This window comes from Hyla sarda, chromosome 11 (assembly GCF_029499605.1).
Source record: "Hyla sarda isolate aHylSar1 chromosome 11, aHylSar1.hap1, whole genome shotgun sequence".
NCBI lineage: Eukaryota > Metazoa > Chordata > Amphibia > Anura > Hylidae > Hyla > Hyla sarda.
This window is the reverse complement of record NC_079199.1, coordinates 102400497-102427564: the sequence shown is the minus strand read 5'-3', so window position 1 is coordinate 102427564 and position 27068 is coordinate 102400497. Positions and strand designations below refer to the sequence as shown.

Below are 27068 nucleotides of genomic sequence, written 5' to 3'. Positions count from 1 at the left end.
ACTTTCACCGTCATCAATCATTTTCTTTTAACTTCCATTTTTTTGTCCCCTTCCCTGAATTGGAACATGGAATCTCTTGTACAGTACACTGCAATGCTACTGTGTGTACTAATACTGATGTATTGCAGTGTACTGTCCTTTTAGAATTATTTTGCAGTGTACTGTCGTTTTAGTTATGTATTGCAGTGTACTGTTGTTTTAGTGATGTATTGCAGTGTACTGTCGTTTTAGTTATGTATTGCAGTGTACTGTCATCTTAGTGATGTATTGCAGTGTACTGTCATCTTAGTGATGTATTGCAGTGTACTGTCATCTTAGTGATGTATTGCAGTGTACTGTCATCTTAGTGATGTATTGCAGTGTACTGTCGTTTTAGAATTATTTTGCAGGGTACTGTCGTTTTAGTTATGTATTGCAGTGTACTGTTGTTTTAGTGATGTATTGCAGTGTACTGTCGTTTTAGTGATGTATTGCAGTGTACTGTCATCTTAGTGATGTATTGCAGTGTACTGTCATCTTAGTGATGTATTGCAGTGTACTGTCATCTTAGTGATGTATTGCAGTGTACTGTCATCTTAGTGATGTATTGCAGTGTACTGTCATCTTAGTGATGTATTGCAGTGTACTGTCGTTTTAGAATTATTTTGCAGGGTACTGTTGTCTTAGTGATGTATTGCAGTGTACTGTTGTTTTAGTGATGTATTGCAGTGTACTGTCATCTTAGTGATGTATTGCAGTGTACTGTCATCTTAGTTATGTATTGCAGTGTACTGTCATTTTAGTGATGTATTGCAGTGTACTGTTGTTTTAGTGATGTATTGCAGTGTACTGTTGTTTTAGTGATGTATTGCAGTGTACTGTCATTTTAGTGATGTACTGCAGTGTACTGTCATTTTAGTTATGTATTGCAGTGTACTGTCATTTTAGTGATGTACTGCAGTGTACTGTCATTTTAGTGATGTACTGCAGTGTACTGTCATTTTAGTTATGTATTGCAGTGTACTGTCATCTTAGTGATGTATTGCAGTGTACTGTCATCTTAGTTATGTATTGCAGTGTACTGTCATCTTAGTTATGTATTGCAGTGTACTGTCATCTTAGTTATGTATTGCAGTGTACTGTTGTTTTAGTGATGTATTGCAGGGTACTGTTGTTTTAGTGGTGTATTGCAGGGTACTGTTGTTTTAGTGGTGTATTGCAGGGTACTGTTGTTTTAGTGGTGTATTGCAGGGTACTGTTGTTTTAGTGATGTATTGCAGTGTACTGTCATCTTAGTGATGTATTGCAGTGTACTGTCATTTTAGTTATGTATTGTCATTTAGGTGATATATTGCAGTGTACTGTCATTTTAGTTATGTATTGTCATTTAGGTGATGTATTGCAGTGTACTGTCATTTTAGTTATGTATTGTCATTTAGGTGATGTATTGCAGTGTACTGTTGTGTGCGGTATTGCAATTCAGCTCCATTCACTTCACCGGAACTGAGCTGCAATACCGCACACAACCTGAGGACATGAGTGGCACTGTTTCCAGAAGAAAGCGGCCATGTTTTTTTTTAACCCTGTTATTATAGGTGCGTCCAATAACCACTTAAGATCTGTTCATCGCAATACTAGGTCACATTGTGTTACCCTGAACACATAAACCCTGCAGGGTTCGGGGAGGTAGACGGCACGTCTGGGTGGTTTATGTGCTCGTGTCTCTCTTGGGTCAGAGAGTAGAGAGGACATTATCTTCCCAGATGTTCCCCGAGATGTCATGGCTGACGCTGCGGTTCCCTCGACTGTCATAAGATGAAGTGCGGTGTAATCGCACGATGACGTCTGCAGGAATAATTCTTAACATTTGGATATGTTCGGTATTCCTTGGTATTTAACCTTAGTGTTTATAGGCCGTGATTCAGACACTCTGGGGCTTTGGCTTATATAGTGCAGCATAGGCTTTTATTAGAGAATAATGCAGTGGTTCTTGTGTATGCCTTGTGCTTACCTGTTTTACCTTCTGTGGCAGGCATGTTTTTTTTTTTTTTTTTTAGCTATACTGATTGCAATTTCATCACAGAAATGATTTCCTAATGCTGCCTATATTTCCCATAAGTCCCCTGGTTTTGCAGAGAGAGGGGTTGGATATGTTAGATTTCAACTACCCAAGAGATAGCTGATGACGATCAATGCTCCGATCATGTGTATGGGGGGGATCAGGAGAGATGGCTGAAGACGTATCAATGCTCCGATCATGTGTATGGGGGATCAGGAGAGATGTCTGATGACGTATCAATGCTCCGATCATGTGTATGGGGGATCAGGAGAGATGGCTGATGATGTATCAATGCTCCGATCATGTGTATGGGGGATCAGAAGAGATGGCTGATGACGTATCAATGCTCTGATCATGTGTATGGGGGATCAGGAGAGATGGCTGATGACGTATCAATGCTCTGATCATGTGTATGGGGGATCAGGAGATATGGCTGAAGACGTATCAATGCTCCGATCATGTGTATGGGGGATCAGGAGAGATGGCTGATGACGATCAATGCTCCGATCATGTGTATGGGGGGATCAGGAGAGATGTCTGATGACGTATCAATGCTCCGATCATGTGTATGGGGGGGGGGGAATCAGGAGAGATGGCTGATGACGTATCAATGCTCCGATCATGTGTATGGGGGAATCAGGAGAGATAGCTGATGACGTATCAATGCTCTGATCATGTGTATGGGGGATCAGGAGAGATGGCTGAAGACGTATCAATGCTCCGATCATGTGTATGGGGGATCAGGAGAGATGGCTGATGACGTATCAATGCTCCGATCATGTGTATGGGGGATCAGGAGAGATGACTGATGACGTATCAATGCTCCGATCATGTGTATGGGGGATCAGGAGAGATGGCTGATGACGTATCAATGCTCCGATCATGTGTATGGGGGATCAGGAGAGATGGCTGATGACGTATCAATGCTCCGATAATGTGTATGGGAGATCAGGAGAGATGGCTGATGACGTATCAATGCTCCGATCATGTGTATGGGGGATCAGGAGAGATAGCTGATGACGATCAATGCTCCGATCATGTGTATGGGGGGAGGGATCAGGAGAGATGGCTGATGACGTATCAATGCTCCGATCATGTGTATGGGGGATCAGGAGAGATGGCTGATGACGTATCAATGCTCTGATCATGTGTATGGGGGATCAGGAGAGATGGCTGATGACGAATCAATGCTCCGATTATGTGTATGGGGGATCAGGAGAGATGGCTGATGACGTATCAATGCTCCGATCATGTGTATGGGGGATCAGGAGAGATGGCTGATGACGTATCAATGCTCCGATCATGTGTATGGGGGAATCAGGAGAGATGGCTGATGACGATCAATGCTCCGATCATGTGTATGGGGGGGGAATCAGGAGAGATGGCTGATGACGTATCAATGCTCCGATCATGTGTATGGGGGATCAGGAGAGATGGCTGATGACGTATCAATGCTCTGATCATGTGTATGGGGGATCAGGAGAGATGGCTGATGACGAATCAATGCTCCGATTATGTGTATGGGGGATCAGGAGAGATGGCTGATGACGTATCAATGCTCCGATCATGTGTATGGGGGATCAGGAGAGATGGCTGATGACGTATCAATGCTCCGATCATGTGTATGGGGGAATCAGGAGAGATGGCTGATGACGATCAATGCTCCGATCATGTGTATGGGGGGGGAATCAGGAGAGATGGCTGATGACGTATCAATGCTCTGATCAAGTGTAGGGGGGATCAGGAGAGATGGCTGATGACGTATCAATGCTGCGATCATGTGTATGGGGGGGATCAGGAGAGATGGCTGATGACGTATCAATGCTCTGATCATGTGTATGGGGGATCAGGAGAGATGGCTGATGACGTATCAATGCTCCGATCATGTGTATGGGGGGAGGGATCAGCAGAGATGGCTGAAGACGTATCAATGCTCCGATCATGTGTATGGGGGAGGGGATCAGGAGAGATGGCTGATGACGTATCAATGCTCCGATCATGTGTATGGGGGATCAGGAGAGATGGCTGATGACGTATCAATGCTCCGATCATGTGTATGGGGGAATCAGGAGAGATGGCTGATGACGTATCAATGCTCTGATCATGTGTATGGGGGATCAGGAGAGATGGCTGATGACGTATCAATGCTCCGATCACGTCTTAATACTCTGCTACTTCTCTCTTTGGCAGAGTAGGTTGCGGACCCCCTCGCCAGTTCTGTGACATGAGCTCTTTCTTACGACTGGCCACCATTACTCTACCATTCGGACTCCTGCTCTCAAGAGTCATGGCTTGGACCTCGAGTGGGAAAACGCACGCCGATCTCATCAACAACCTACGAAGTAAGTGTCTTGTTCTTTCCAATCTCCATAGGTGTCTGCAGATACCGTTACCGGGATATCGTGCCGTAAAGACACAATGAACATCTCCAGACCCTATTCTTTGTATGGAGGAGCGTGCTCTGTGACCTGCAAAAAGGCTATTCTACAGGGGAGGGGGAGGCTGAGCTTTGAGCATCATCTGTAGTCTTCTCTATCTACTGGTGTTGTATTTAATGTAATGCTGTACAGATCACTTTCCAACAGCCTCCTCCCTATCATTACAAACGGAACATGAAGTCTCAGCTTAATATCAGTCCAAATCATTTAACCCTAGTGGCCAGAATAAGTACTGCAAGATTTCAGGATTATTATACAGTATAATATATAGATAGTAAAATGGAAAAATAACAGCAAAAAAAGAAAAAATCTCCGAAAATTCTTTAAAAAAAAATTTGTTTAATACAAAAACCTAATATGTCATTTTCTGATGACACATAATGCATTAAGTTCATTGGTTAAAAAATATACCGGTAATAATATTAAATACAAAAAATTACCCTGAATTGACAGATGGTAGAAGAGCAGTGACATTCTTTCTGCATAGTTTTTAAATATTTTTTGGTACTTTACACATTGCTGGACGCTACTTTTACTTTGATCTAATCTTTTCTTGTAGAAAATGGCGTGATCCGATCTCAGCGCGTGCAGGACGTCCTGATGGCTACAGATCGAGCCCTTTATATAAAGAATTTCCCCTATATGGATTCTCCCCAGAGTATAGGTGAGTCTGTACGCCAGTGTATCCCAACCTGGGTGCCTGCAGCTGTTGCAAAACTACAACTCTCAGCAAAACTACAACTCCCATATACCTTAGACCAGTGTTTCCCAGCCAGTGTGCCTGCAGCTGTTGCAAAACTACAACTCCCATCATGCCCGGACAGCCAACGGCTGTCCGGGCATGCTGGGAGTTGTAGTTTTGCAACAACTGGAGGGACCCTTGTTGGGAAACACTGCTCCACGCAACTGCTTGATCTGGGCTCCGGTATCCATTAACAAAGGTGCCACTTTGGAGCAAGTTCGGCGCCTTTTACTTTTCACTTATCTGTAAATCAACTACGCTATGGTGCATATCAGGAAAAAAAAAAAAGTATGTGTTGCAGTCCTTTTTTATTTATTTATATTTTTATTCATTTTTTTATTTTATATTTATTAAATACTTTTATTTAGATTTTTGTTTTAGATTTATTATTTTTATTTAGATATATTTTTTATTTTATATTCATTATATAATTTTTATTTACATTTTTTATATTTATTATGTATTTTTATTTTTTTATATTTTTATTTTATATTCATTATATATTTTCATTTAGATTTTATATTTTTTATGTATTCTTATTTAGATTTGTTTTATATTTTTTATTTTATATTCATTATATATTTTTATTTTTTATTTTATATGTATTTTTTTTATATTCATTATATACTTTTATTTTTTTTATTTTATATTTATTTATTTTTATTTAGATTTGTTATTTTATATTTATGTGTTTTTATTTAGTTTTTTTTTTTATATTTTTTATTTTATATTCATTATATATTTTCATTTAGATTTGTATTTTATATTTATTATATATTTTTATTTAGATTTGTTTTATATATTTTTATTACTATATTTTTATTTTATATTTATTATGTGTTTTTATTTAGATTTTTTTTTACATTTTTTATTTTATATTCCATTATATATTTTTATTTAGATTTTTTAAATAACGGAAATCAATAGTAAGCAGATTCCGCTGTATGTACTGCAGCATCTGTTAACGTATATATTTTTTTTAGTTTACCTTTTTGAGTGTATAAAACCTTTTAAAGGGTACCATTCATCCCAAAAAAATTTGATATATTATAGATTAATGTATGCAGAATAACTTTCCAATAGCATGTCATTAAAAAATATGCTTCTTTCTATTTAATTTTCCACTTGACAAAATGACCACTAGGGGTCTCCCTAGCAGTCCATTTTTTTGTAGATTTCAGACTTATGCTGGAGTCCTAAATCTTAGACTGCAGCCGGGACACAGACAAGCTCAGCACTGCTCCCTGCCAGGGATTTTGTCTGTGTCCCGGCTGCAGTCTGAGATTTAGGACTCCAGCATGAGTCTGAAATCTATAAAAAAATAAATAAATAAAAAAAAGGACTGGTAGGGAGACCCCTAGTGGTCATTTCTTCAAAGTGGAAAATTAAATAGAAAGAAGCATATTTTTTAATAACATGCAATTGGAAAGTTATTCTGCATACATTAATCTATAATATATCAAAAGTTTTTTTGATGAAAGGTGCCCTTTAAGATACACAGAAACGCAAAATGCAGTGCGAACCCCCACCTTAGCAACGTCATCTTTAGCGTCTATTCCGATCTTTGCTTGGCTCCGTGTAGAGAGCGGATTACCTGGCGCGTCAGGGCGCCTCTGATTGTGACCTTTGGAGAAAGAACCTGTAGGATTCACACCTGATGACTGGACTACATCACTGGTATATACGGTAAGTGTCTACCCACAATAATAACTGGATACTTGTCTGTCTTACAGGATACAAGGCAACGATCAGTGCGCCCCACATGGTGAGTGGTTTAGAAGGAGATTTATTATTATTTTCATACGTTTGGCTTTTATATGACTATTTTTTTTTTTTTATAACTTCCTTTTGCTTCCATGTGACCTATTTATCAAATAGTCGCACGACCTTGATAAATAAATCGCACATAAGCAAAACCCGTGAAACCCGCTTACAAAAGCATTTTTTAAAGCAGAAAAGTTTTCCCTTTATGTTAATAGCCGAAGTTCGTTATCAACCCTTTATTACCAGAAGCGTTGCTAGAAAGTGACAGGGAGGGGGGGGGGGGGGGCGTACCGCAATGGGTGACACCCTGAATGGCACTAAATAGCTGCACTCCAACTATCCCGCAGCAATCCATCCCCCCTCCTCAGAAATAAAAAAAATATTAAAAACATACTATGCCGCACCATGAATATCCGGACTCTGGAGGTTTTTTTGTTTAATTTTGAGGCAGCATTTTGTGACGTTGGTGGGCGGAGTCTTGTGTCGCTGCGCTGAGGCCGGAGTTTACGTCAGGAAGGAAAACGGCGCAGCAACAACAGGCACATAAACAATAGTGAAGCCACACACACAAAAAAAAAATGGCTCTGTACGTTACCCACCCCAAAATGTGCATGAAGCTGTATTACTATGGATGGTTCTTTTTTTTATTTTAATTTTTTTTTAAGGAAAAGTTTTAGTGCCACATATGGGTTATTTACGTAGTCTGTAAAAATTCTTACACAATTATTTTGTGCCTTATTCTATTTTAACACAATATTAATTTTTACATTTAGTGGGTACGCCAGCATGTACGTGTCCTAAAATTAACAAGGTGTGCAGTGTGTATTTTCAACCTTAAAATTAATAGTTATTAGTTATATAATTAATTAACATTAATGTAGTCACTTTGTTTCTTGATTCAGAACAAGAACAGTTGTTACAGTGGGTGTTACTGTCCTTTTCTGTGGACGTCTGCACTTTCTGTAAGCCAGGTTGGACCTGGAATACATATGCGACTTTTAAAGGGGTACTCCGGCGCTAAGACATATTATCCCCTATCCAAAGGATAGGGGATAAGATGCCTGATCGCGGGGGTCGTGACAGCTGTCACGCCCCCTCCATAGGCTTGCATTGGAGGGGGGCGGAGCCGTGACGTCACTATGCTCTGTCCCCGTGATCGCCAGTAATCAGACCCAGAGCGAACACGCTCTGGGGGCTCATTCTAATGGGGTGCGGCGTGGAAGATCACGGGGGTCCCCAGCGGCGGAACCCCCGCGATCAGGCATCTTATCCCCTCTCCTTTGCATAGGGGATAAGATGTCTTAGCGCCGGAGTACCCCTTTAAATGGAGATGTGACTTTTTTTCTTCATAAATAAAAATAAAAAAATAATTACTACGTGAGCAGATTTCAGAAATGTGCTTTGGAATAAGCAAAACTCTAAAAGTCGCAGAATGTATAGAAAAGTCGCACATGCAACTTTTTTATGCAAAAAAAAAAAATCTTCGGAACCTGATAAATCTACTTCTTAGTGTTTTTTTTGTACTTTTAATGTTTCTCACAGGAGATGTGGACTCCTCTGAGTCACAATCGGTTCGGCGCTGGCTTGACTGGAGTGGCGAGTCTAAGGAACTTTCACCATTAAAGGGGATCTCCAGTGAAAAATAACATCTTCTATCTACAGGAGAGGGATAAGTAGCTGATCGTGGGGGGTTCTGACCTCTGGAGTCACCCGTGATCACCGGGACGGGACCTGGCACTCAGTGAGGAGCGCGTGCTGCAGCCGGCACACACTCCCTTCATTCCTATGGGAGAGCCGAAAAGACCCGAGTACAGCTCTCGGCATCATCGGCGCTCCCATAGAAATGGAGAAAACGTGTGCCGTCTACCGATAGACCACAAACGCTCCTCACTGAGAGTGCCGGGGTCCCATCTCCGTGATGGCGGTGGACCCCAGCTGTCAGACCCCCCCTCGAGCAGCTACTTATCCCCTATCCTGTGGACAGGGGATGAGTTCATTTTTGCCGGAGTACTCTTTTAATACCCTAAGCAGAGTTATGGACTGTCCCAGTCAGATTTCCAGTACAACATCCACCGAAAAGGCTACAGTCTGTGTCGATAGTGCTGACAGAGCAGCGGTGTAGTCAGGAATGGCGCCAAAGGGCCTCATCAAAATGTGACAGGTTAGAAGATGAGACATGAGACTAGTTCACATGGCAGAATTTCCATGCTGAATCCAGTGAAAAAATTCTCGGAAATTTAGTTGCAGCAGAGTCACATTGTTTGCATTGGGATTCTGCTGCAGCGCTCACACACAGTGGAATTTCCCCGGTGAAAACATCTGCTGTGGAAATACCAGTTCCGACCTCCGCTGAAAGAATTGGCATGTCAGTCCTTTCTGCAGAATCTGCTCGGAAATACATTGCTGTCTATGAAGACGACACATTTCCATGCGGTCCTAGCGCCGTCATGTTCTGCCGGTGCCCGCTGCCTGTGGAATGTCCACCCAGAAAATATCCTGGGCAGACAGAGCCGGGTGTAGAACAACAGGTACCAAGTGATATATCCAAAGGGTAAGGCAGGAGCGATATCCATGAGCAAGAATGAGATCCAGGTAATAGACGCAGTCACCGCACTCTCCCTCTGTCTTGCAGCATGCACACGCACTGGAGTTGTTACAGGACAAGCTGCAGGAAGGAGCCAGGGCGCTGGATGTCGGCTCGGGCAGCGGATACCTCACCGCCTGCTTTGCTAGAATGGTAAGTCTCCTATTCTAACACTGACAAAATCATTCCCCTTCCTGAACTCTCCACATGTGAACAAGACTTTACCAGGTTCCACATTTTGATGTAAAGTTTAGTCCTTAAAGGGGTACTCCGGTGGAAAACTTTTTTTTTATTTTTTAAATGAACTGGTGCCAGAAAGTTAAACAGATTTGTAAATGACCTCTATTCAAAAATCTTAATCCTTTTAGTACTTTTTAGCAGCTGTACACTACGGAGGAAATTCTTTTCTTTTTGAATTTCTTTTTTGTCTTGTCCACAGTGCTCTCTGCTGACACCTGATGCCCGTATCCTCATAGCAAACCTTTGCTGCTCTGGACAGTTCCTGATACGGGCATCAGGTGTCAGCAGAGAGCACTGTGGACAAGACAAAAAAGAAATTCAAAAAGAAAAGAATTTCGTTTGTAGCATACAGCTGCTAAAAAGTACTGGAAGGGTAAAGATTATTTAATAGAAGTCATTTGCAAACATTGCAATATAGTGACTGGTGGGGGTTTCAGCACCCAGACCCTGACAGATCAAAACTTTCGTCATGTGACAAATGATGAAAATGTTCCCGATCTTAGACTCTTGTGTTGTCCTCAGGTCGGTGTCACGGGGAAGGTAATTGGAGTCGATCACATTGAAAAACTGGTCCTGGATTCTATTCAGAACGTCAATCAGGATGATCCAGAATTACTGAGCTCCGGGCGGGTGAAGCTCTTGGGTAAGTCCATCGTTTTATAGGTACAATATATCGTACATTTATAGGTACATGATATCGTACATTTATAGGTGTATTATATCCTACATTTATAGGTACATTATATCCTACATTTACAGGTACATTATATCCCTACATTTATAGGTACATTATATCCCTACATTTATAGGTACATAATAGCCCTACATTTATAGGTACATTATATCCTACATTTATAGGTACATTATATCCTACATTTACAGGTACATTATATCCCTACATTTATAGGTACATTATATCCTACATTTACAGGTACATTATATCCCTACATTTATAGGTACATTATATCCCTACATTTATAGGTACATTATATCCCTACATTTATAGGTACATTATATCCTACATTTATAGGTACATTATATTCTACATTTATAGATACATTATATCCCTACATTTATAGGTACATTATATCCTACATTTATAGGTACATTATATCCCTACATTTATAGGTGCATTATATCCTACATTTATAGGTACATTATATCCCTACATTTATAGGTACATTATATCCTACATTTATAGGTACATTATATCCCTACATTTATAGGTACATTATATCCCTACATTTATAGGTGCATTATATCCTACATATATAGGTGCATTATATCCTACATTTATAGGTGCATTATATCCTACATTTATAGGTACATTATATCCTACATTTATAGGTACATTATATCCCTACATTTATAGGTACATTATATCCCTACATTTATAGGTACATTATATACTACATTTATAGGTACAGTATATCCCTACATTTATTGGTACATTATATCCCTACATTTATAGGTACATTATATCCTGCTTTTAGAAGTACATTATATCACTACATTTATAGGTGTATTATACCCTAAATTTATAGGTACATTATATCCTGCTTTTAGAAGTACATTATATCACTACATTTATAGGTGTATTATACCCTAAATTTATAGGTACATTATATCCTGCTTTTAGAAGTACATTATATCACTACATTTATAGGTGTATTATATCCTACATTTATGGGTGTATTATATCCCTACATTTATAGGTACATTATATCCCTACATTTATAGGTGAATTATATCCCTACATTTATCGGTACATTATATCCCTACATTTATAGGCTACATAATAGCCCTACATTTATGGATACAATGATACATTTCAACGGGTAGCAAAATCAGCGGTAGAAAATATGCAGCAAATCCTGCAGGTGTGAACCTACCCTTAACGCTTCTATCCCTTATGCTTGCAGTCAGTGATGGGCGGCTGGGCTATCCTGAAGAAGGCCCTTATGATGCCATCCATGTTGGGGCAGCAGCTGCTACAGTCCCACAGGAGGTAAATGAAAATCATCGGAAATCCGATTCCATAAGCAGATCATATTGTAAAGACTGACAAAGGCGATATGCCGAAATGCGTCTTGTGTGTTATGTATAAACCCATGTGTGAATAAATCCTAAAAAAGCTTTTAAAAAAGCAGCAGCCGGTGCTGGGAATTCTTTCTGGGGTTCCCATTTGATCACTGACCGTCTGATTCTTGTATCTTGAGCAGCTGCTGAACCAGTTGAAGCCTGGTGGACGACTGATCCTGCCCGTGGGGCCCGAGGGTGGCAGCCAGTTCCTGGAGCAGTATGATAAGGATGGTGCCGGGACGGTCACCAAAGTTCGCTTAATGGGCGTCATGTACGTTCCTCTGACGGACAAAAAAAAGCAATGGCCAAAGTAAGAACAACCTTATGAACTTTATCAATAGTGAACCTATAAAAACTGTATGTATGTCCTAGGGACATGTCAGAAACTTCAGACCCCGACCAGCAGAACGAGTTGGGAGGGAATAGCGCTTCCATTACGTGAGTAGGACTGTCCCATAGACTTACATTACGAGTCCGTCCTAGTCATGTATGACAGCTGGGGGAGGCCTGCTGTGCCGAAACGCGTCCGGTCAGTACCCATTCAGTGACCAGGGGTAGATAAACACCACTTTCTTACATCACTTTTGGTGAGTTCTGGTATCTTCTGTATACTCTGTCCTAGTCATGTGACACACACTTCTCCCTGCTCGGTCTACGGTGTCTCTAATGCTGGGTTCACACCCCGTTTTTGCAATACAGTTCCCGTATACGTTTTCAACTTGAAAACCGTACGGAACCGTATTGAAAACCGTATGCATTGACTCTCCGTTGAAAACCATATGCCAAAAGATGCATCCGGTTGTGTCCATTTTACATCCTGTACGGTTTTGTCATTTTTTTTTTTCCCGTACCCAAAACCGTAGCCTATAGGTGCAGGCACACCACGTTTTTGCAATACAATTCCCGTATCAGGTTTTTGATGAAAAAACCCTCCATTCATGTCTATGGGAGGGGGCGTGACGGCCATGACGCCCCCTCCCATACAAATGAATGGTAGGGGGCGTGGCCTTATGTCACGTCTCCAGTCCCGGAAACCCCGAACATAGAATGTGGGTGCTGCAGGGTCCCAGCAGTAGGCCCCCGTGATAAGACATCTTATCCCCCTATCCTTTGGATAGGGGATAAGATGTTTTTGCCCGGAATAACCCTTTAAGATCAGGTGCGTCTTCTGCCACTTAAAGACCAGTGGCTGCTGATAGTGGTGCAAGGTAGCAGGCGTGCTGTGCACAGGCACGTCTGCTAGAAGTTGCCCTTGACATCTGGTCAGCTTATGTGCCCAACAAAGATGAAAGGAGGAGAAAGGGCAGTGATGGAACCCAGGCCCAGGGCAGCAACAAACTAAAATCCACCACTACTTGTGAGGGCTCGTTTTTTGCTGGTCGGGCTGTAGTTTTCGATTTGAGGACTTTTTGATCTCTTTTTAATCCTTGTTTTTTTGGTTGTAGATCTAAACAATTCTGGTATTGTTTATTTTTTCTCTGGATAATGAATAATTCATGTTCCTTTTTTACTGTAGGGATGATCTGTGAAAGGGAATTCGGGTCATCACAACACAGCGCAGAACAATTGGTTATCGGAGAAGGTTTTCCAAGATGGTGCTGGGATTTGTGTCCAGAAACGGCACTGTTCAGGATCTGCCGTGGTCCCGGGCTTATAAATGTTAACGTATTGGCCTCAGTCAGGAGCTTTACGAACGCTCACAGATATTTATATATGGACGCCGTGAGGATAGATAACATAGGAATATGGGATTAGGAGGCAATACGAAAAAAAATTAGATATTACACACAGTTTTCTCACCGTCCGCACCTCCGGCTGCTCCTCCTGTCATCCCTTTAGTCTTTTTATTATAAGAGGTGGCCGGATGTGTTGCTGAAACTAATCTTAGCCAGTTTATGGTGTACTGTGACATTTGTGTGGAATCGCTTTTTATTTTTTATTTTTTTTTTAAGATTAACCCATTGTTTCTGATGTTTTACTTAGAAGAGACCCGAAATATTTTGCTGATTTAAAGGGGTTATCCAGGAAAAAAAACATTTATTTATATATATATATATATATATATATATATATATATATATAAACTGGCTCCAGAAAGTAAAACAGATTAATAAATTATAAATTATTATAAAATTATTAAATAAATTATTTCTATTAAAAAATCTTAATCCTTTCAGTACTTATGAGCTGCTGAAGTTGAGTTGTTCTTTTCTGTCTAAGTGCTCTCTGATGACACTTGTCTCGGGAACCGCCCAGTTTAGAAACAAATCCCCATAGCAAACCTCTTCTACTCTGAGCAGTTCCCGAGACAAGCAGAGATGTCAGCAGAGAGCACTGTTGCCAGACAGAAAAGAACAACTCAGCTTCAGCAGCTGATAAGTACTGGAAGGATTAAGATTTTTTTTTTTAATAGAAGTAATTTACAAATCTGTATAACTTTCTGGAGACAGTTGATATATAAAAATAAAGTTTCTTCAGAACTTTCACAGAAGGGTTTTTCAAGCAGCATGCCTCCAGCTGTTTCAAAACTACAACTCCCAGCATGCCCGGACAGCCAACGGCTGTCCGGGCATGCTGAGAGTTGTAGTTTTGAAACAGCTGGAGGCGCCCTGGCTTGGGAAACCCTGGGATACAGCCTTCATACAGCTCCCATGAACTCGACAATAAATACTGTAGGCACTCATTCACAACGGCGGATTTTATTTAGAACTCGCGGCGTTTGAAGTTTGAATGGGGGCGGGCTCTTGGCGCCAGATTTTTCGCTGCAGAAAATGCACCACAAACCCCATTAAAGTCAGTGGGGTCTGTAGAGGATTTTCCGCTGCAGAAAATCTGTCACAGAGAGCCTGCCCCCATTCAAACTCGCGCAGTAAAATCCGCCCGGGGGAACGAGCCCTAAAGGGGTTTTCCGGTAGTGTTAACGGGGTACTCCTCCGAAAAACATTTTTATCCGCTATCCAAAGGATAGAGGATAAGATGTCTGTACACGGGGGGTCCTGCCATTGGGGACCCCCGCAAACTCCGGGCCGGCATCTGGAACACAGAAGCTTGGAGCTTCCGTGTTCGTGACGCCACATCCCCTCCATTCATGTCTAAGGAAGGGGGCGTGGCGGCTGTAGTCGCCAGTCATCCGGCTCAGATGGAACCCTGCGGTCAGATGGGACCCCTGTGGTCAGACATCTTATCCCCTATCCTTTGTATAGGGGATAAGATGTCTAGGGGGCGGAGTACCCCTTTAAGGTTTTTTTTGTTTTGTTACCCAGCCTCAACCAGTACTTAAAGTGGTACTCCGCCGGGAAAATCTTAACCCCTATCCAAAGGATAGGGGATATGATGTGAGATCGCGGGGGTCCTTCCACTGGGGACCCCCACAATCTCCGCTGCAGCACACGGAGTGAACTCCCGCTCCGTGCCGGATGAATGGCGACTACAGCCACCACGCCCCCTCCATTCATGTCTATGTGAGGAGGCGTGGCAGCGGCGGGACCCCTTTGATCAGACATCTTATCCCCTATCCTTTGGATAGGGATACGTTTTTTCTCTGGCGGAGTACCCCTTTAATATTTTTTTTTTTATTAAATCTACTGAAAAATGTCTTTACTGGGTGATGGGAAAGCAGGATTGTGCGGCTCTTTATAAAAACGTCATGCACTGATCAGCACAAAATGAATAAAATAAATAAATAAAAACACAAAAAGTTGGTTTTCTAGCATCTTGAGTCTTCGTTCTCCCTCGTGTCATTTACACATTTGCTGTTTTAGGGTACGTTCACACGCGCTGATTTTTTAGCGGCTTTTCCACTGCGTATTTGAAAGTGGGCGGGTTCTTCTCGGCTGTCCGTAGCCGATGTTTGCGCGGCGGAATGTACACTGCGGAAAATCTGCCGCAAGCCCCATTGAAGTCAGTAGGGACTGTGGCGGATTTTCCGCAGTTATAAATTCCGCCGCGGAAAATCTGCTGCGGACAGCCGAGAAGAGTCCGCCCACTTTCAAATACGCAGCGGAAAACCCCCTAAAAAATGTTCGCGTGTGAACGTACCCTTACACTGAATACAATTCTGCACTGAATTTGCTGCCTTTTTTTTTTTTTGCCATCCGCACCTCCGGCTGCTCCTCCTGTCATCACTTTTAATCTTTTGTCATAAGAGGCGGCCGGATGTGTTTCTGGAACTAATCTTAGCCAGTTTATAGTGTACTGTGACTATTGTGTTTTCTAGAGATGAGCGAACTTACAGTAAATTCGATTCGTCACGAACTTCTCGGCTCGGCAGTTGATGACTTTTCCTGCATAAATTAGTTCAGCTTTCCGGTGGGCTGGAAAAGCTGGATACAGTCCTAGGAAAGAGTTTCCTAGGACTGTATCCACCTTTTCCAGCCCACGGGAGAACCTGAAAGCTGAACTAATTTATGCAGGATAAGTCATCAACTGCCGAGCCGAGAAGTTCCTGACGAATCGAATTTACTGTAAGTTCGCTCATCTCTAGTGTTTTTGTGGAATTTTTAATTTTTCTACTGTTTTACGCCAATGAATTCCATTAAATATGTTGATACAGATTTACATTGATAAAATTCCAGCCATGGGGTAGAGTTTACTGGATACTGCAGTGTTTCCCAAGCAGGGTGCCTCCAGCTGTTGCAAAACTACAACTTCCAGCATGCCCGGACAGCCAGCGGCTGTCCGGGCATGCTGGGAGTTGTAGTTTTGCAACAGCTGGAGGCACCCTGCTTGGGAAACATTGGGATACAGACTTCATACGTGATTGTGTGTGTGTATATATATATATATATATATATATATATATATATATATATATATATATACACACACACATGTATATTCTTTAGGCGGAATCCAATTCCTTGGCAGAGGTTCCCTCTTTTCCCATTTAAATAAATAAATATTTGGCATTGGCGCATGTGTAAGTGTCCAAACCATTAAGATGTAATGTTATTCATCCTGTACGGTCAATGGGGTAAAAAAAAATAAAAAATATAAAAATAAAAAAAAACAAAGAAAAAAAAAACTGAATTGCTGATTTTTGGTGAAAATTTAAAAAAAATAAGAGAAAAATAATCAAAAGCAAAATGGTATAAATAAAAAACTACAGATCACAGTGCAAAAAAGCTGATCACGGGGGGTCCGATCGTTGTGGCACCCTGCGATCACCAGGTAGGGACCGGTCACTGAATGAGGAGTGTGTGTGCGCTGCAGATGGCACGCACTCCTTTTATTCCTATGGGAGCGCCAAAAAGACCCGAGTACAGCTCTAAGGGATCATCGGGGTTCCCATAGGAATGAATGGAGCACGTGCCGGTAGACGACACGCGATCCTCACTGAGAGCGCAAGGGTCCTGTCCTTGTGATCGCAGGGGACCCCCCCCCCCACGATCAACTACTATTCCCCTATCCTGTGGTTAAGAGAGAGGTTATTTTTCACCGGAGTACTCCTTTAAAAGAGAAGTATGAGCCCGCCCTCACTCACCATGCATTCACTTCCTCCCCGAGTCTGCTGTACTGTGCTGGGTCTCTTCCTCCAATCACTACAGGCTGCTCTGTAACCCCTTCCTCTCTGTTTTCCTGCTGCAGTCTGATAGGACAGGAGTGAGCAAAGAGGAGTGCTAGTCCTTTTTCTTATAGTTACCGTAGATATGGACTTCCTACTAGAAGAAATTAAAGGAGTACTCCGGTCGAAAACTTTTTTTTTTCCCCCTCCCCCTGCGATTTCCTGTATGGAGCCTCACCTTGCTAAATATTCAACCTTGACTAATATTAAAGGGGTACTCCGGTGGAAAACTCTTTTTTTTTTTTTTTTTTTTTAATCAACTGGTGCCAGAAAGTTAAACAGATTTGTAAATTACTTAAAATAAAAAAAAAATCTTAATCCTTCCAGTACTTATTAGCTTCTTAATACTACAGAGGAAATTATTTTCTTTTTGGAACACAGAGCTTCTCTGCTGACATCACGAGCACAGTGCTCTCTGCTGACACCTCTGTCCATTATAGGAATTGTCCAGAGCAGCATATGTTTGCTATGGGGATTTTCTCCTACTCTGGACAGTTCCTAAAATGGACAGAGATGTCAGTAGAGAGCACTGTGCTCGTGATGTCAGCAGAGAGCTCTGTGTTCCAAAAAGAGAAGAATTTCCTCTGTAGTATTCAGCAGCTAATAAGTACTGGAAGGATTAAGATAGAAGTAATTTACAAATCTGTTTAACTTTCTGGCACCAGTTGATTAAAAAAAAAAAAAAAAAAGAGTTTTCCACCGGAGTACCCCTTTAATATTAGTCAAGGTTGAATATTTAGCAAGGTGAGGCTCCATACAGGAAATCGCAGGGGGAGGGGAAAAAAAAAAGTTTTCGACCGGAGTACTCCTTTAATTTCTTCTAGTAGGAAGTCCATATCTACGGTAACTATAAGAAAAAGGACTAGCACTCCTCTTTGCTCACTCCTGTCCTATCAGACTGCAGCAGGAAAACAGAGAGGAAGGGGTTACAGAGCAGCCTGTAGTGATTGGAGGAAGAGACCCAGCACAGTACAGCAGACTCAGGGAGGAAGTGAATGTATATGGTGAGTGAGGGCGGGCTCAGTGTTTGCCTCGGACACGCCCCTTCCTGAGCAGTGGATGTCCGAATGAGTGAGCAACAGAACAGAGGGATTTGTGAACCAAATACAGAAGCTAGACCAGTGTTTCCCAACCAGGGTGCCTCCAGCTGGTGCAAAAGTACAACTCCCAGCATGCCCGGACAGCCAAAGGCTGTCCGGGCATGCTGGGAGTTGTAGTTTTGCAACAGCTGGAGGCACCCTGGTTGGGAAACACTGGGCTAGACACATAAAAAGAGACATGTAAAGCATCTGCATGACCAAGTGAGGAACATATAGGAGCTTTATTTACACTTTTAAAACAAAACTGCAAGTGTGAATAAGGCCATAAACAGCGTGTAGTGTCCTGTTAAATGACTCTGCCCCGTCTTTCCTCCATCTACAGGTCCCAGAGACATAAAGATGACATTTTTTTTGTCTCGGTCTTCTCAAACCTTAAAGGGGTACTCCGGTGGAAAACACTTTTTTTTTTTTTTTTCAAAATCAACTGGTGTCAGAAAGTTGTACAGATTTGTAAATGACTTCTATATAAAAAATCTTAATCCTTCCAGTACTTATCAGCTGCTGTATGCTCCACAGGCAGTTGTGTAGTTCTTTCCAGTCTGACCCCAGTGCTCTCTGCTGACACCTCTGTCAATGTCTAGAACTGTCCAGAGTAGGAGCAAATACCCATAGCAAACCTCTCCTGCTCTGGACAGTTCCAGATAAGGACAGAGGTGTCAGCAGAACTACACAACTTCCTCTGGAGCATGTAGCAGCTGATAAGTACTGAAAGGATTAATATTTTTAAAGGGGTACTCCGGTGAAAAGCTTTTTTCTTTTAAATCAACTGGTGCCAGAAAGTTAAACAGATTTGTAAATTACTTCTATTAAAAAAATCATAATCCTTCCTGTACTTATTAGCTGCTGAATACTACAGAGGAAATTCTTTTATTTTTGGAATTCTCTCTGATGACATCACAAGCACAGTGCTCTTTGCTGACGTCATTATAATAATAAGTCTTTATTTATTGTTGTCCTTAGTGGGATTTGAACCCAAGTCCCCAGCACTGCAAGGCAGCAGTGCTAACCACTGAGCCACCATGCTGCCCTTAGCATACATCTGCTATGTACGGTTCCTAAAATGGACAGAGATGTCAGCAGAGAGCACTGTGCTGGTGATGTCATCAGTGTTCCAAAAAGAAAGGAATTTCTTCTGTAGCATTCAGTAGCTAATAAGTACTGGAAGGATTAAGATTTTTTAATAGAAGTAATTTACAAATCTGTATAACTTTCTGGCACCAGTTCATTTGAAAAAAATATATATAAAAAATAGTTTTCCACCAGAGTACCCCTTTAAACTTTAAATTGGGGAAAACGGCACATTTTAAATTCGAATAAAAAAAAAAATAGCGTAATTTCTGCCCTTGCGTCGTTGGTCACGTTCCTAGTTATTTCTGTAATGTAAAAAGCTTTGCTATTGACTATAATGGGGGCCATGACGCCATCTGGACTCTCCAGGAGCGGTAAGTGACATTTAGTTTTTTCCTGTTTACGTGTTTTTTCGGCGTTACATTTCGTAGCGGAGAAGGCGACCGCTGAGACCTGATCCGCCGGACTTCATGCAGATTTCTATCTTATCTTCCCAGGAATTTCTCTCTTCCGTGTAAAGACTCAATGCGCGGCCACGAAGCATTAAATGTCATCTTCGTGTACAAGGACGACCGTCCATCTGTGACGGACCGCTGAGATCTCGCCATTGTGCGCTCTACTATCTGCAGGTACAATGCAAAATGTCATTGTGATCTCAAGGGAATAGAGATATACAAGGGAATAAAATTCGGCTACTTAACAATGGTTCCTACAGGTCGTACGATCCTCCGCATACTGTTCTAGGGATTATTATGGTCCTTTCTCTCTCAAAGCATCGAGCATTAACCCCTTAAGGCTCATTTTACATTTTTGCGTTTTTGGTTTTTCCCTCGCCGTCTTTTAAAGGGGTACTCCACCGAAAAACACATTGAGGGGCATTTATGAAACTTTGCTTAGTTATGCTATTTTTTAGTTTTGTTTATTTTTTTGACTTCCATTCTGCTTACGTCCGACAAATTTACTATATTGTTACACGGCGTTAATACATTTTTCGCAGGTAAGCAAAGGCGGGAGTGAAAACAATAGTCAGTGTCTGTTATTTTAGCCAAGGTTCGGCTGGAGTATATTTAGTAGGTTTTTAAAGCCTTAGCGCCTTTTTTTGCGAATGTTGCGGTTGATACATTTCTGACTATGGCAAGTCAAAATTGTAAAAAACGCTTATGTACGCCGATTTGAAAAAAAATGCTTTTCTCGCTCTCGTGGCAGATTGTCGCATGAAAAAAAGAAGGTGGCGCAATTGCGAATTTTTTTTTGCGACAATTTTATGCAGAAAAACTTGGGTAAATCGGTTGATAAATGTCATTATCCCTTAACCAAAGGAGAGAGGATAAGATGTCTGATCATGGGGTTCCTGGGGACCCCTGCGATCTCCGGGCCTGCAGCGGCGGTGTCCGGGACACAGAAGCTTGGAGCTTCCACATTCGTGGCATCACGCCACGCCCCCTCCATTCATGTCTATGCGAGGGGGCGTGGCAGCTGCCACACCGGAGATTGCGGGGGTCCCCGGCGCCAGGACCCCTGTAATCAGACATCTTTATCCCCTATCCTTTGGATGTTTTCCGGCAGAGTACCCCTTTCAAGGAATACTGCAGTCTTAGATACTTACCCCTATCTGCAGAATAGGGGATACGTGTCTAATCGCGGGGGGTCCGACTGCTGGGAACCCCCGTGATCTCCCGTACAGGGACACGGTGTGAGGTGCAGAGCTGCGTCGTATGCATTTCTGCGTTCGCTCCTCCCCTCAGCTGTTTGGAGATTTCCGAAGATACAGCGAGGGGAGGGGAAGGCAGAGCTGGGCAGGACGCAACTCTGAACCTCCCTCAGCCCCGTACACAGCTCCCACAGGAGGAGAGGAGGGACGTCAATTGTCACAGCCCGAAAATGTATGTCCCTTCTTGCTGAGGGGAGGGGCGAGGACAGCTGAGGGGAGGGGCGAACACATAACTGCATAGGACGCAGTTCTGCACCTCACCCCGGCATTACCGTGGCTCTGCACGTGTCGTGTCACTGAGGTCGACAGACACGCCCCCTTCATAAAGCTCTATAGGAGTGGTGGGGGGGGGGGGGGGGGCACGAACACTGCATCTCCGCCTCTCCCATAGAGATACATGGAGGAGACGTGTCAGTCACGGCGTCATGCTGCTGTGTCCCGCCTCGTCCGCTGATAGGCTGAAGCGCGGTGTGACGTACCGGGCTATCACCGGCCGCAGCGATGTCCCGCCTGGTCCGGTGATGGGCTGAAGCACCGTGTGACATACCGGGCTATCACCGGCCGCAGCGATGTCCCGCCTCGTCCGGTGATAGGCTGAAGTGCCGTGTGACATACAAGGCTATCACCGGCTGCAGCGATGTCCCGCCTGGTCCGGCGATAGGCTGAAGTGCCGTGTGACATACCAGGCTATCACCGGCCGCAGCGATGTCCCGCCTGGTCCGGTGATAGGCTGAAGTGCCGTGTGACATACCAGGCTATCACCGGCTGCAGCGATGTCCCGCCTCGTCCGGTGATAGGCTGAAGTGCCGTGTGACATACCGGGCTATCACCGGCTGCAGCGATGTCCCGCCTCGTCCGGTGATAGGCTGAAGTGCCGTGTGACATACCGGGCTATCACCGGCCGCAGCGATGTCCCGCCTGGTCCGGCGATAGGCTGAAGTGCCGTGTGACATACCGGGTTATCACCGGCCGCAGTGATGTCCCGCCTGGTCCGGTGATAGGCTGAAGCGCCGTGTGACGTACCGGACTAAAGGAAGTTGGAAGCAGACAGCCCGGCCGACTGATCAGCTGTTGCGGAGCTCCGGGGCAACATATGGTGAAAGTTTGTTTTGTCTTTTTTTGCAGCCCGGGCAGGATGAAATAAAAAAAAGTCTGCGCTGGACATCTTTAAGAATAAATCCCATTGCGGTGGTATCAGTCAGACCTGGGCCCCAAAGCACCAGTATCATAAATGGCACATGGTAGACAGGGGCCCCATTACAGAAGTTGCACTAGGGCCCCGGACTAGGGTTGTCACCTTTCTTGCAAATAAAATACCGGGCATGCTGATTTGCATAATTAATTATATATGCGTGACATCACAGGATACACATCTGTGGGAAAATTTTGTCCTATTCTGACCCCTTTAACTTTTTTATTTCTCCGTATATGGGGCCTGTATGAGGGTCATTTTTTTTGCGCCCCGATCTGTAGTTTTTAGCAGAACCATTTTTGTTTTGATGGGACTTTTTGATCGATTTTTTTATTAAAATTGGGAGTTGCGATTAGTTACTAACTACAACTCCCAGCATGTTGAACTATATAGTAGTATATAGTATAGGTCAGTGTTTCCCAACCAAAGTGCCTCCAGCTGTTGCAAAACTACAACTCCCAGCATGTTGGACTATATAGTAGTATATAGTATAGGTCAGTGTTTCCCAACCAAAGTGCCTCCAGCTGTTGCAAAACTACAACTCCCAGCATGTTGGACTATATAGTAGTATATAGTATAGGTCAGTGTTTCCCAACCAGGGGTGCCTCCAGCTGTTACAAAACTACAACTCCCAGCATGTTGGACTATATAGCATTATATAGTATAGGTCAGTGTTTCCCAACCAGGGGTGCCTCCAGCTGTTCCAAAACTACAACTCCCAGCATGTTGGACTATATAGCATTATATAGTATAGGTCAGTGTTTCCCAACCAGGGGTGCCTCCAGCTGTTGCAAAACTACAACTCCCAGCATGTTGGAGTATATAGTAGTATATAGTATAGTTCAGTGTTTCCTAACCAGGGGTGCCTCCAGCTGTTACAAAACTACAACTCCCAGCATGTTAGACTATATAGTAGTATAAAGTATAGATCAGTGTTTACCAACCACGGGTGCCTCCACCTGTTGCAAAACTACAACTCCCAGCATGCCCGGACAGCCAATGGCTGTCCGGGCATGCTGGAAATTGTAGTTCTGCAACAGCTGGAGGCGCTCTGGTTAGGAAACACTGGTATAGTATATGGTGCAACATCCTGGGAGTTGGAGGATTGGTTGGATAAATACCAACAATTGCATGGGCGGTATTTTTAATATAAAAATACCAGCAAAAAAAAAAATACCGTCCAGGTGACAACCCTGCCCCGTCCACGTAAGGCCTCTACAATGAACGTCTCCCCATTGTGTATCTCAGAAGCTGCTTCTTGCCTCCGTTTAGTCGTTCGCTGCTCATCAGGACGTACAGATCTATCCGGCTCCTGATTGTCAATAGAAGGCTGAAAATAACAAGTGCACAACATGTACCATACGCATCCGCCCGCGTGTCGTCTCCTCGGAGCCTTGTGTAATGGATGGCGGGGGCCATGTAAATGGAGCGGTCCTAATCATTGTGCAATCAATTGTCTCCGCCGTTCATCTAGACGTTCCTACGCCTCATATCTAGTTAGAATTAAGGACGGATCATTGGTAAATTCATCGCTCTTTTCATGATAAAAAGAGTTTATAAGACTCAATAAAGCAGAATTTACCTTCGGTCCGGGATTTGTCTCCAAGCATAGAAGCCCCATCGATTTAGGGCAAAAGCCTAGGACCCCCAACAATCTAATCCTAATATGGTGAAAATGTGAAGGGAACATCAGAAAATAACCTATTGATGTCTTTAAGCGGTTAAATCAATGAATTCATGAAAAAATTAAACACTCTATAACGTAAGGTGTATTAAAATATAATGTTGCTGCACAAGAGGGGTATAGACTGCACAGGAGGGGTATAGGCTGTACAGGATGGGTATAGGCTGCACAGGAGGGGTATAGGCTGTACAGGAGGGGTATAGGCTGTACAGGAGGGGTATAGGATGCACAGGAGGGGTATGGGCTGTACAGGAGGGGGTATGGGCTGTACAGGAGGGGGTATAGGCTGTACAGGAGGGGTATAGGCTGCACAGGAGGGGTATAGGCTGTACAGGATGGGTATAGACTGCACAGGAGGGGTATAGGCTGTACAGGATGGGTATAGGCTGCACAGGAGGGGTATAGGCTGTACAGGAGGGGTATAGGCTGTACAGGAGGGGTATAGGATGCACAGGAGGGGTATAGGCTGTACAGGAGGGGTATAGGCTGTACAGGAGGGGTATAGGATGCACAGGAGGGGTATGGGCTGTACAGGAGGGGGTATGGGCTGTACAGGAGGGGGTATAGGCTGTACAGGAGGGGTATAGGCTGCACAGGAGGGGTATAGGCTGTACAGGATGGGTATAGGCTGTACAGGAGGGGGTATGGGCTGTACAGGAGGGGGTATAGGCTGTACAGGAGAGGTATGGGCTGTACAAGAGGGGGTATAGGCTGTACAGGAGGGGTATAGGCTGTACAGGAGGGGTATATGATGTACAGCAGAGGTATAGGCTGTACAGGAGGGGTATAGGCTGTACAGGAGAGGTATAGGCTGTGCAGGAGGGGTATATGATGTACAGGAGGGGTATAGGCTGTGCAGGAGGAGTATAGGCTGTACAGGACGGGTATATGATGTACAGAAGGGGTATATGATGTACAGGAGGGGTATATGATGTACAGGAGGGGTATAGGCTGTGCAGGAGGGGTATATGATGTACAGGAGGGGTATAGGCTGTACGGGAGGGGTATATGATGTACAGCAGGGGTATAGGCTGTACAGGAGGGGGTATAGGCTGTACAGGAGGGGTATAGGCTGCACAGGAGGGGTATAGGCTGTACAGGATGGGTATAGGCTGTACAGGAGGGGGTATGGGCTGTACAGGAGGGGGTATAGGCTGTACAGGAGAGGTATGGGCTGTACAAGAGGGGGTATAGGCTGTACAAGAGGGGGTATAGGCTGTACAGGAGGGGTATAGGCTGTACAGGAGGGGTATATGATGTACAGCAGAGGTATAGGCTGTACAGGAGAGGTATAGGCTGTGCAGGAGGGGTATATGATGTACAGGAGGGGTATAGGCTGTGCAGGAGGAGTATAGGCTGTACAGGACGGGTATATGATGTACAGAAGGGGTATATGATGTACAGGAGGGGTATATGATGTACAGGAGGGGTATAGGCTGTGCAGGAGGGGTATATGATGTACAGGAGGGGTATAGGCTGTACAGGAGGGGTATAGGCTGTACAGGAGGGGTATATGATGTACAGGAGGGGTATATGATGTACAGGAGGGGTATAGGCTGTGCAGGAGGGGTATAGGCTGTACAGGAGGGGTATATGATGTACAGGAGGGGTATATGATGTACAGGAGGGGTATAGGCTGTACGGGAGGGGTATATGATGTACAGGAGGGGTATAGGCTGTACAGGAGGGATATATGATGTACAGGAGGGGTATATGATGTACAGGAGGGGTATAGGCTGTACAGGAGGGGTATATGATGTACAGGAGTGGTATAGGCTGTACAGGAGGTATATATGATGTACGGGAGGGGTATAGGCTGTACAGGAGGGGTATAGGCTGTACAGGAGGGGTATATGATGTACAGGAGGGATATATGATGTACAGGAGGGATATATGATGTACGGGAGGGGTATATGATGTACGGGAGGGGTATATGATGTACGGGAGGGGTATAGGCTGTACAGGAGGGATATATGATGTACAGGAGGGGTATAGGATGTACAGGAGGGGTATAGGATGTACAGGAGGGGTATAGGATATACAGGAGGGGTATAGGCTGTACAGGAGGGGTATATGATGTACAGGAGGGATATATGATGTACGGGAGGGATATATGATGTACGGGAGGGGTATATGATGTACGGGAGGGGTATATGATGTACGGGAGGGGTATAGACTGTACAGGAGGGGTATAGGCTGTACAGGAGGGGTAGAGGCTGTACAGGAGGGGTAGAGGCTGTACAGGAGGTGTAGAGGCTGTACAGGAGGGGTAGAGGCTGTACAAGAGGGGTAGAGGCTGTACAGGAGGTGTAGAGGCTGTACAGGAGGGGTATAGGCTGTACAGGAGGGGTATAGGCTGTACAGGAGGGGTAGTGGCTGTACAGGAGGGGTATAGGCTGTACAGGAGGGGTATAGGCTGTACAGGAGGGGTAGTGGCTGTACAGGAGGGGTATAGGCTGTACAGGAGGGGGTAACACTCTCTTGCTTAGAGTTAACTCCTGGTGGGCACAGCCCATACCCAATGTCTTCTGTGTCCCCAATGATCGAAGCAAGAAAAGGATTTTATAGGTAAGAACATAAATCCCATTTTTAGAAATATTTTATAATTTAAAGTAAAAAATAAAAAAATATTTTTATAAAAATGGCCGTCCGGGCATGCTGGGAGTTGTAGTTTTGCAACAGCTGGAGGCACACTGGTTGGGAAACACTACCTTGTATATTATTTGGGGAAGATTTATCAAAACCTGTCCAGAGGAAAAGTTACCTAGTTGCCCATAGCAACCAATCAGATCGCTGCTTTCATTTTTCAGAGGCCTTGTTAATAATGAAAGCAGTGATCTGATTGGTTGCTATGGGCAACTA

The 27068-nt window shown here is 43.6% G+C and overlaps 1 protein-coding gene and 1 long non-coding RNA gene across 4 annotated transcripts in view; one reads left to right on the top strand and one right to left on the bottom strand.

Moving 5' to 3' along the window:
- LOC130295768 (protein-L-isoaspartate(D-aspartate) O-methyltransferase-like) overlaps window positions 1–13940 on the top strand; it is a 134896-nt gene extending 120956 nt beyond the window's left edge. Inside the window, exons 2-9 of one of the 3 annotated variants that reach the window (XM_056546852.1) lie at window positions 4234–4380; window positions 5036–5140; window positions 6952–6983; window positions 9615–9719; window positions 10329–10449; window positions 11729–11814; window positions 12029–12198; window positions 13405–13940. In XM_056546852.1, coding sequence (XP_056402827.1) covers window positions 4234–4380; window positions 5036–5140; window positions 6952–6983; window positions 9615–9719; window positions 10329–10449; window positions 11729–11814; window positions 12029–12198; window positions 13405–13417 — 779 coding nt within the window. In that variant the 3' untranslated portion in view covers window positions 13418–13940. Of the gene's footprint in view, window positions 1–4228; window positions 4381–5035; window positions 5141–6951; window positions 6984–9614; window positions 9720–10328; window positions 10450–11728; window positions 11815–12028; window positions 12199–13404 lie in introns of all 3 variants that reach the window. The other 2 variants (XM_056546853.1, XM_056546854.1) reach the window with 2 other exon arrangements.
- A 5850-nt stretch (window positions 13941–19790) lies between these two features.
- Window positions 19791–27053, bottom strand: LOC130295104 (uncharacterized). Its single transcript, XR_008848701.1, has 3 exons — window positions 26918–27053; window positions 23881–24183; window positions 19791–20242 (listed from the first exon to the last, which is right to left on the bottom strand). It is a non-coding gene; the product is annotated as an uncharacterized LOC130295104 (long non-coding RNA).
- Window positions 27054–27068: the final 15 nt, after the last annotated feature.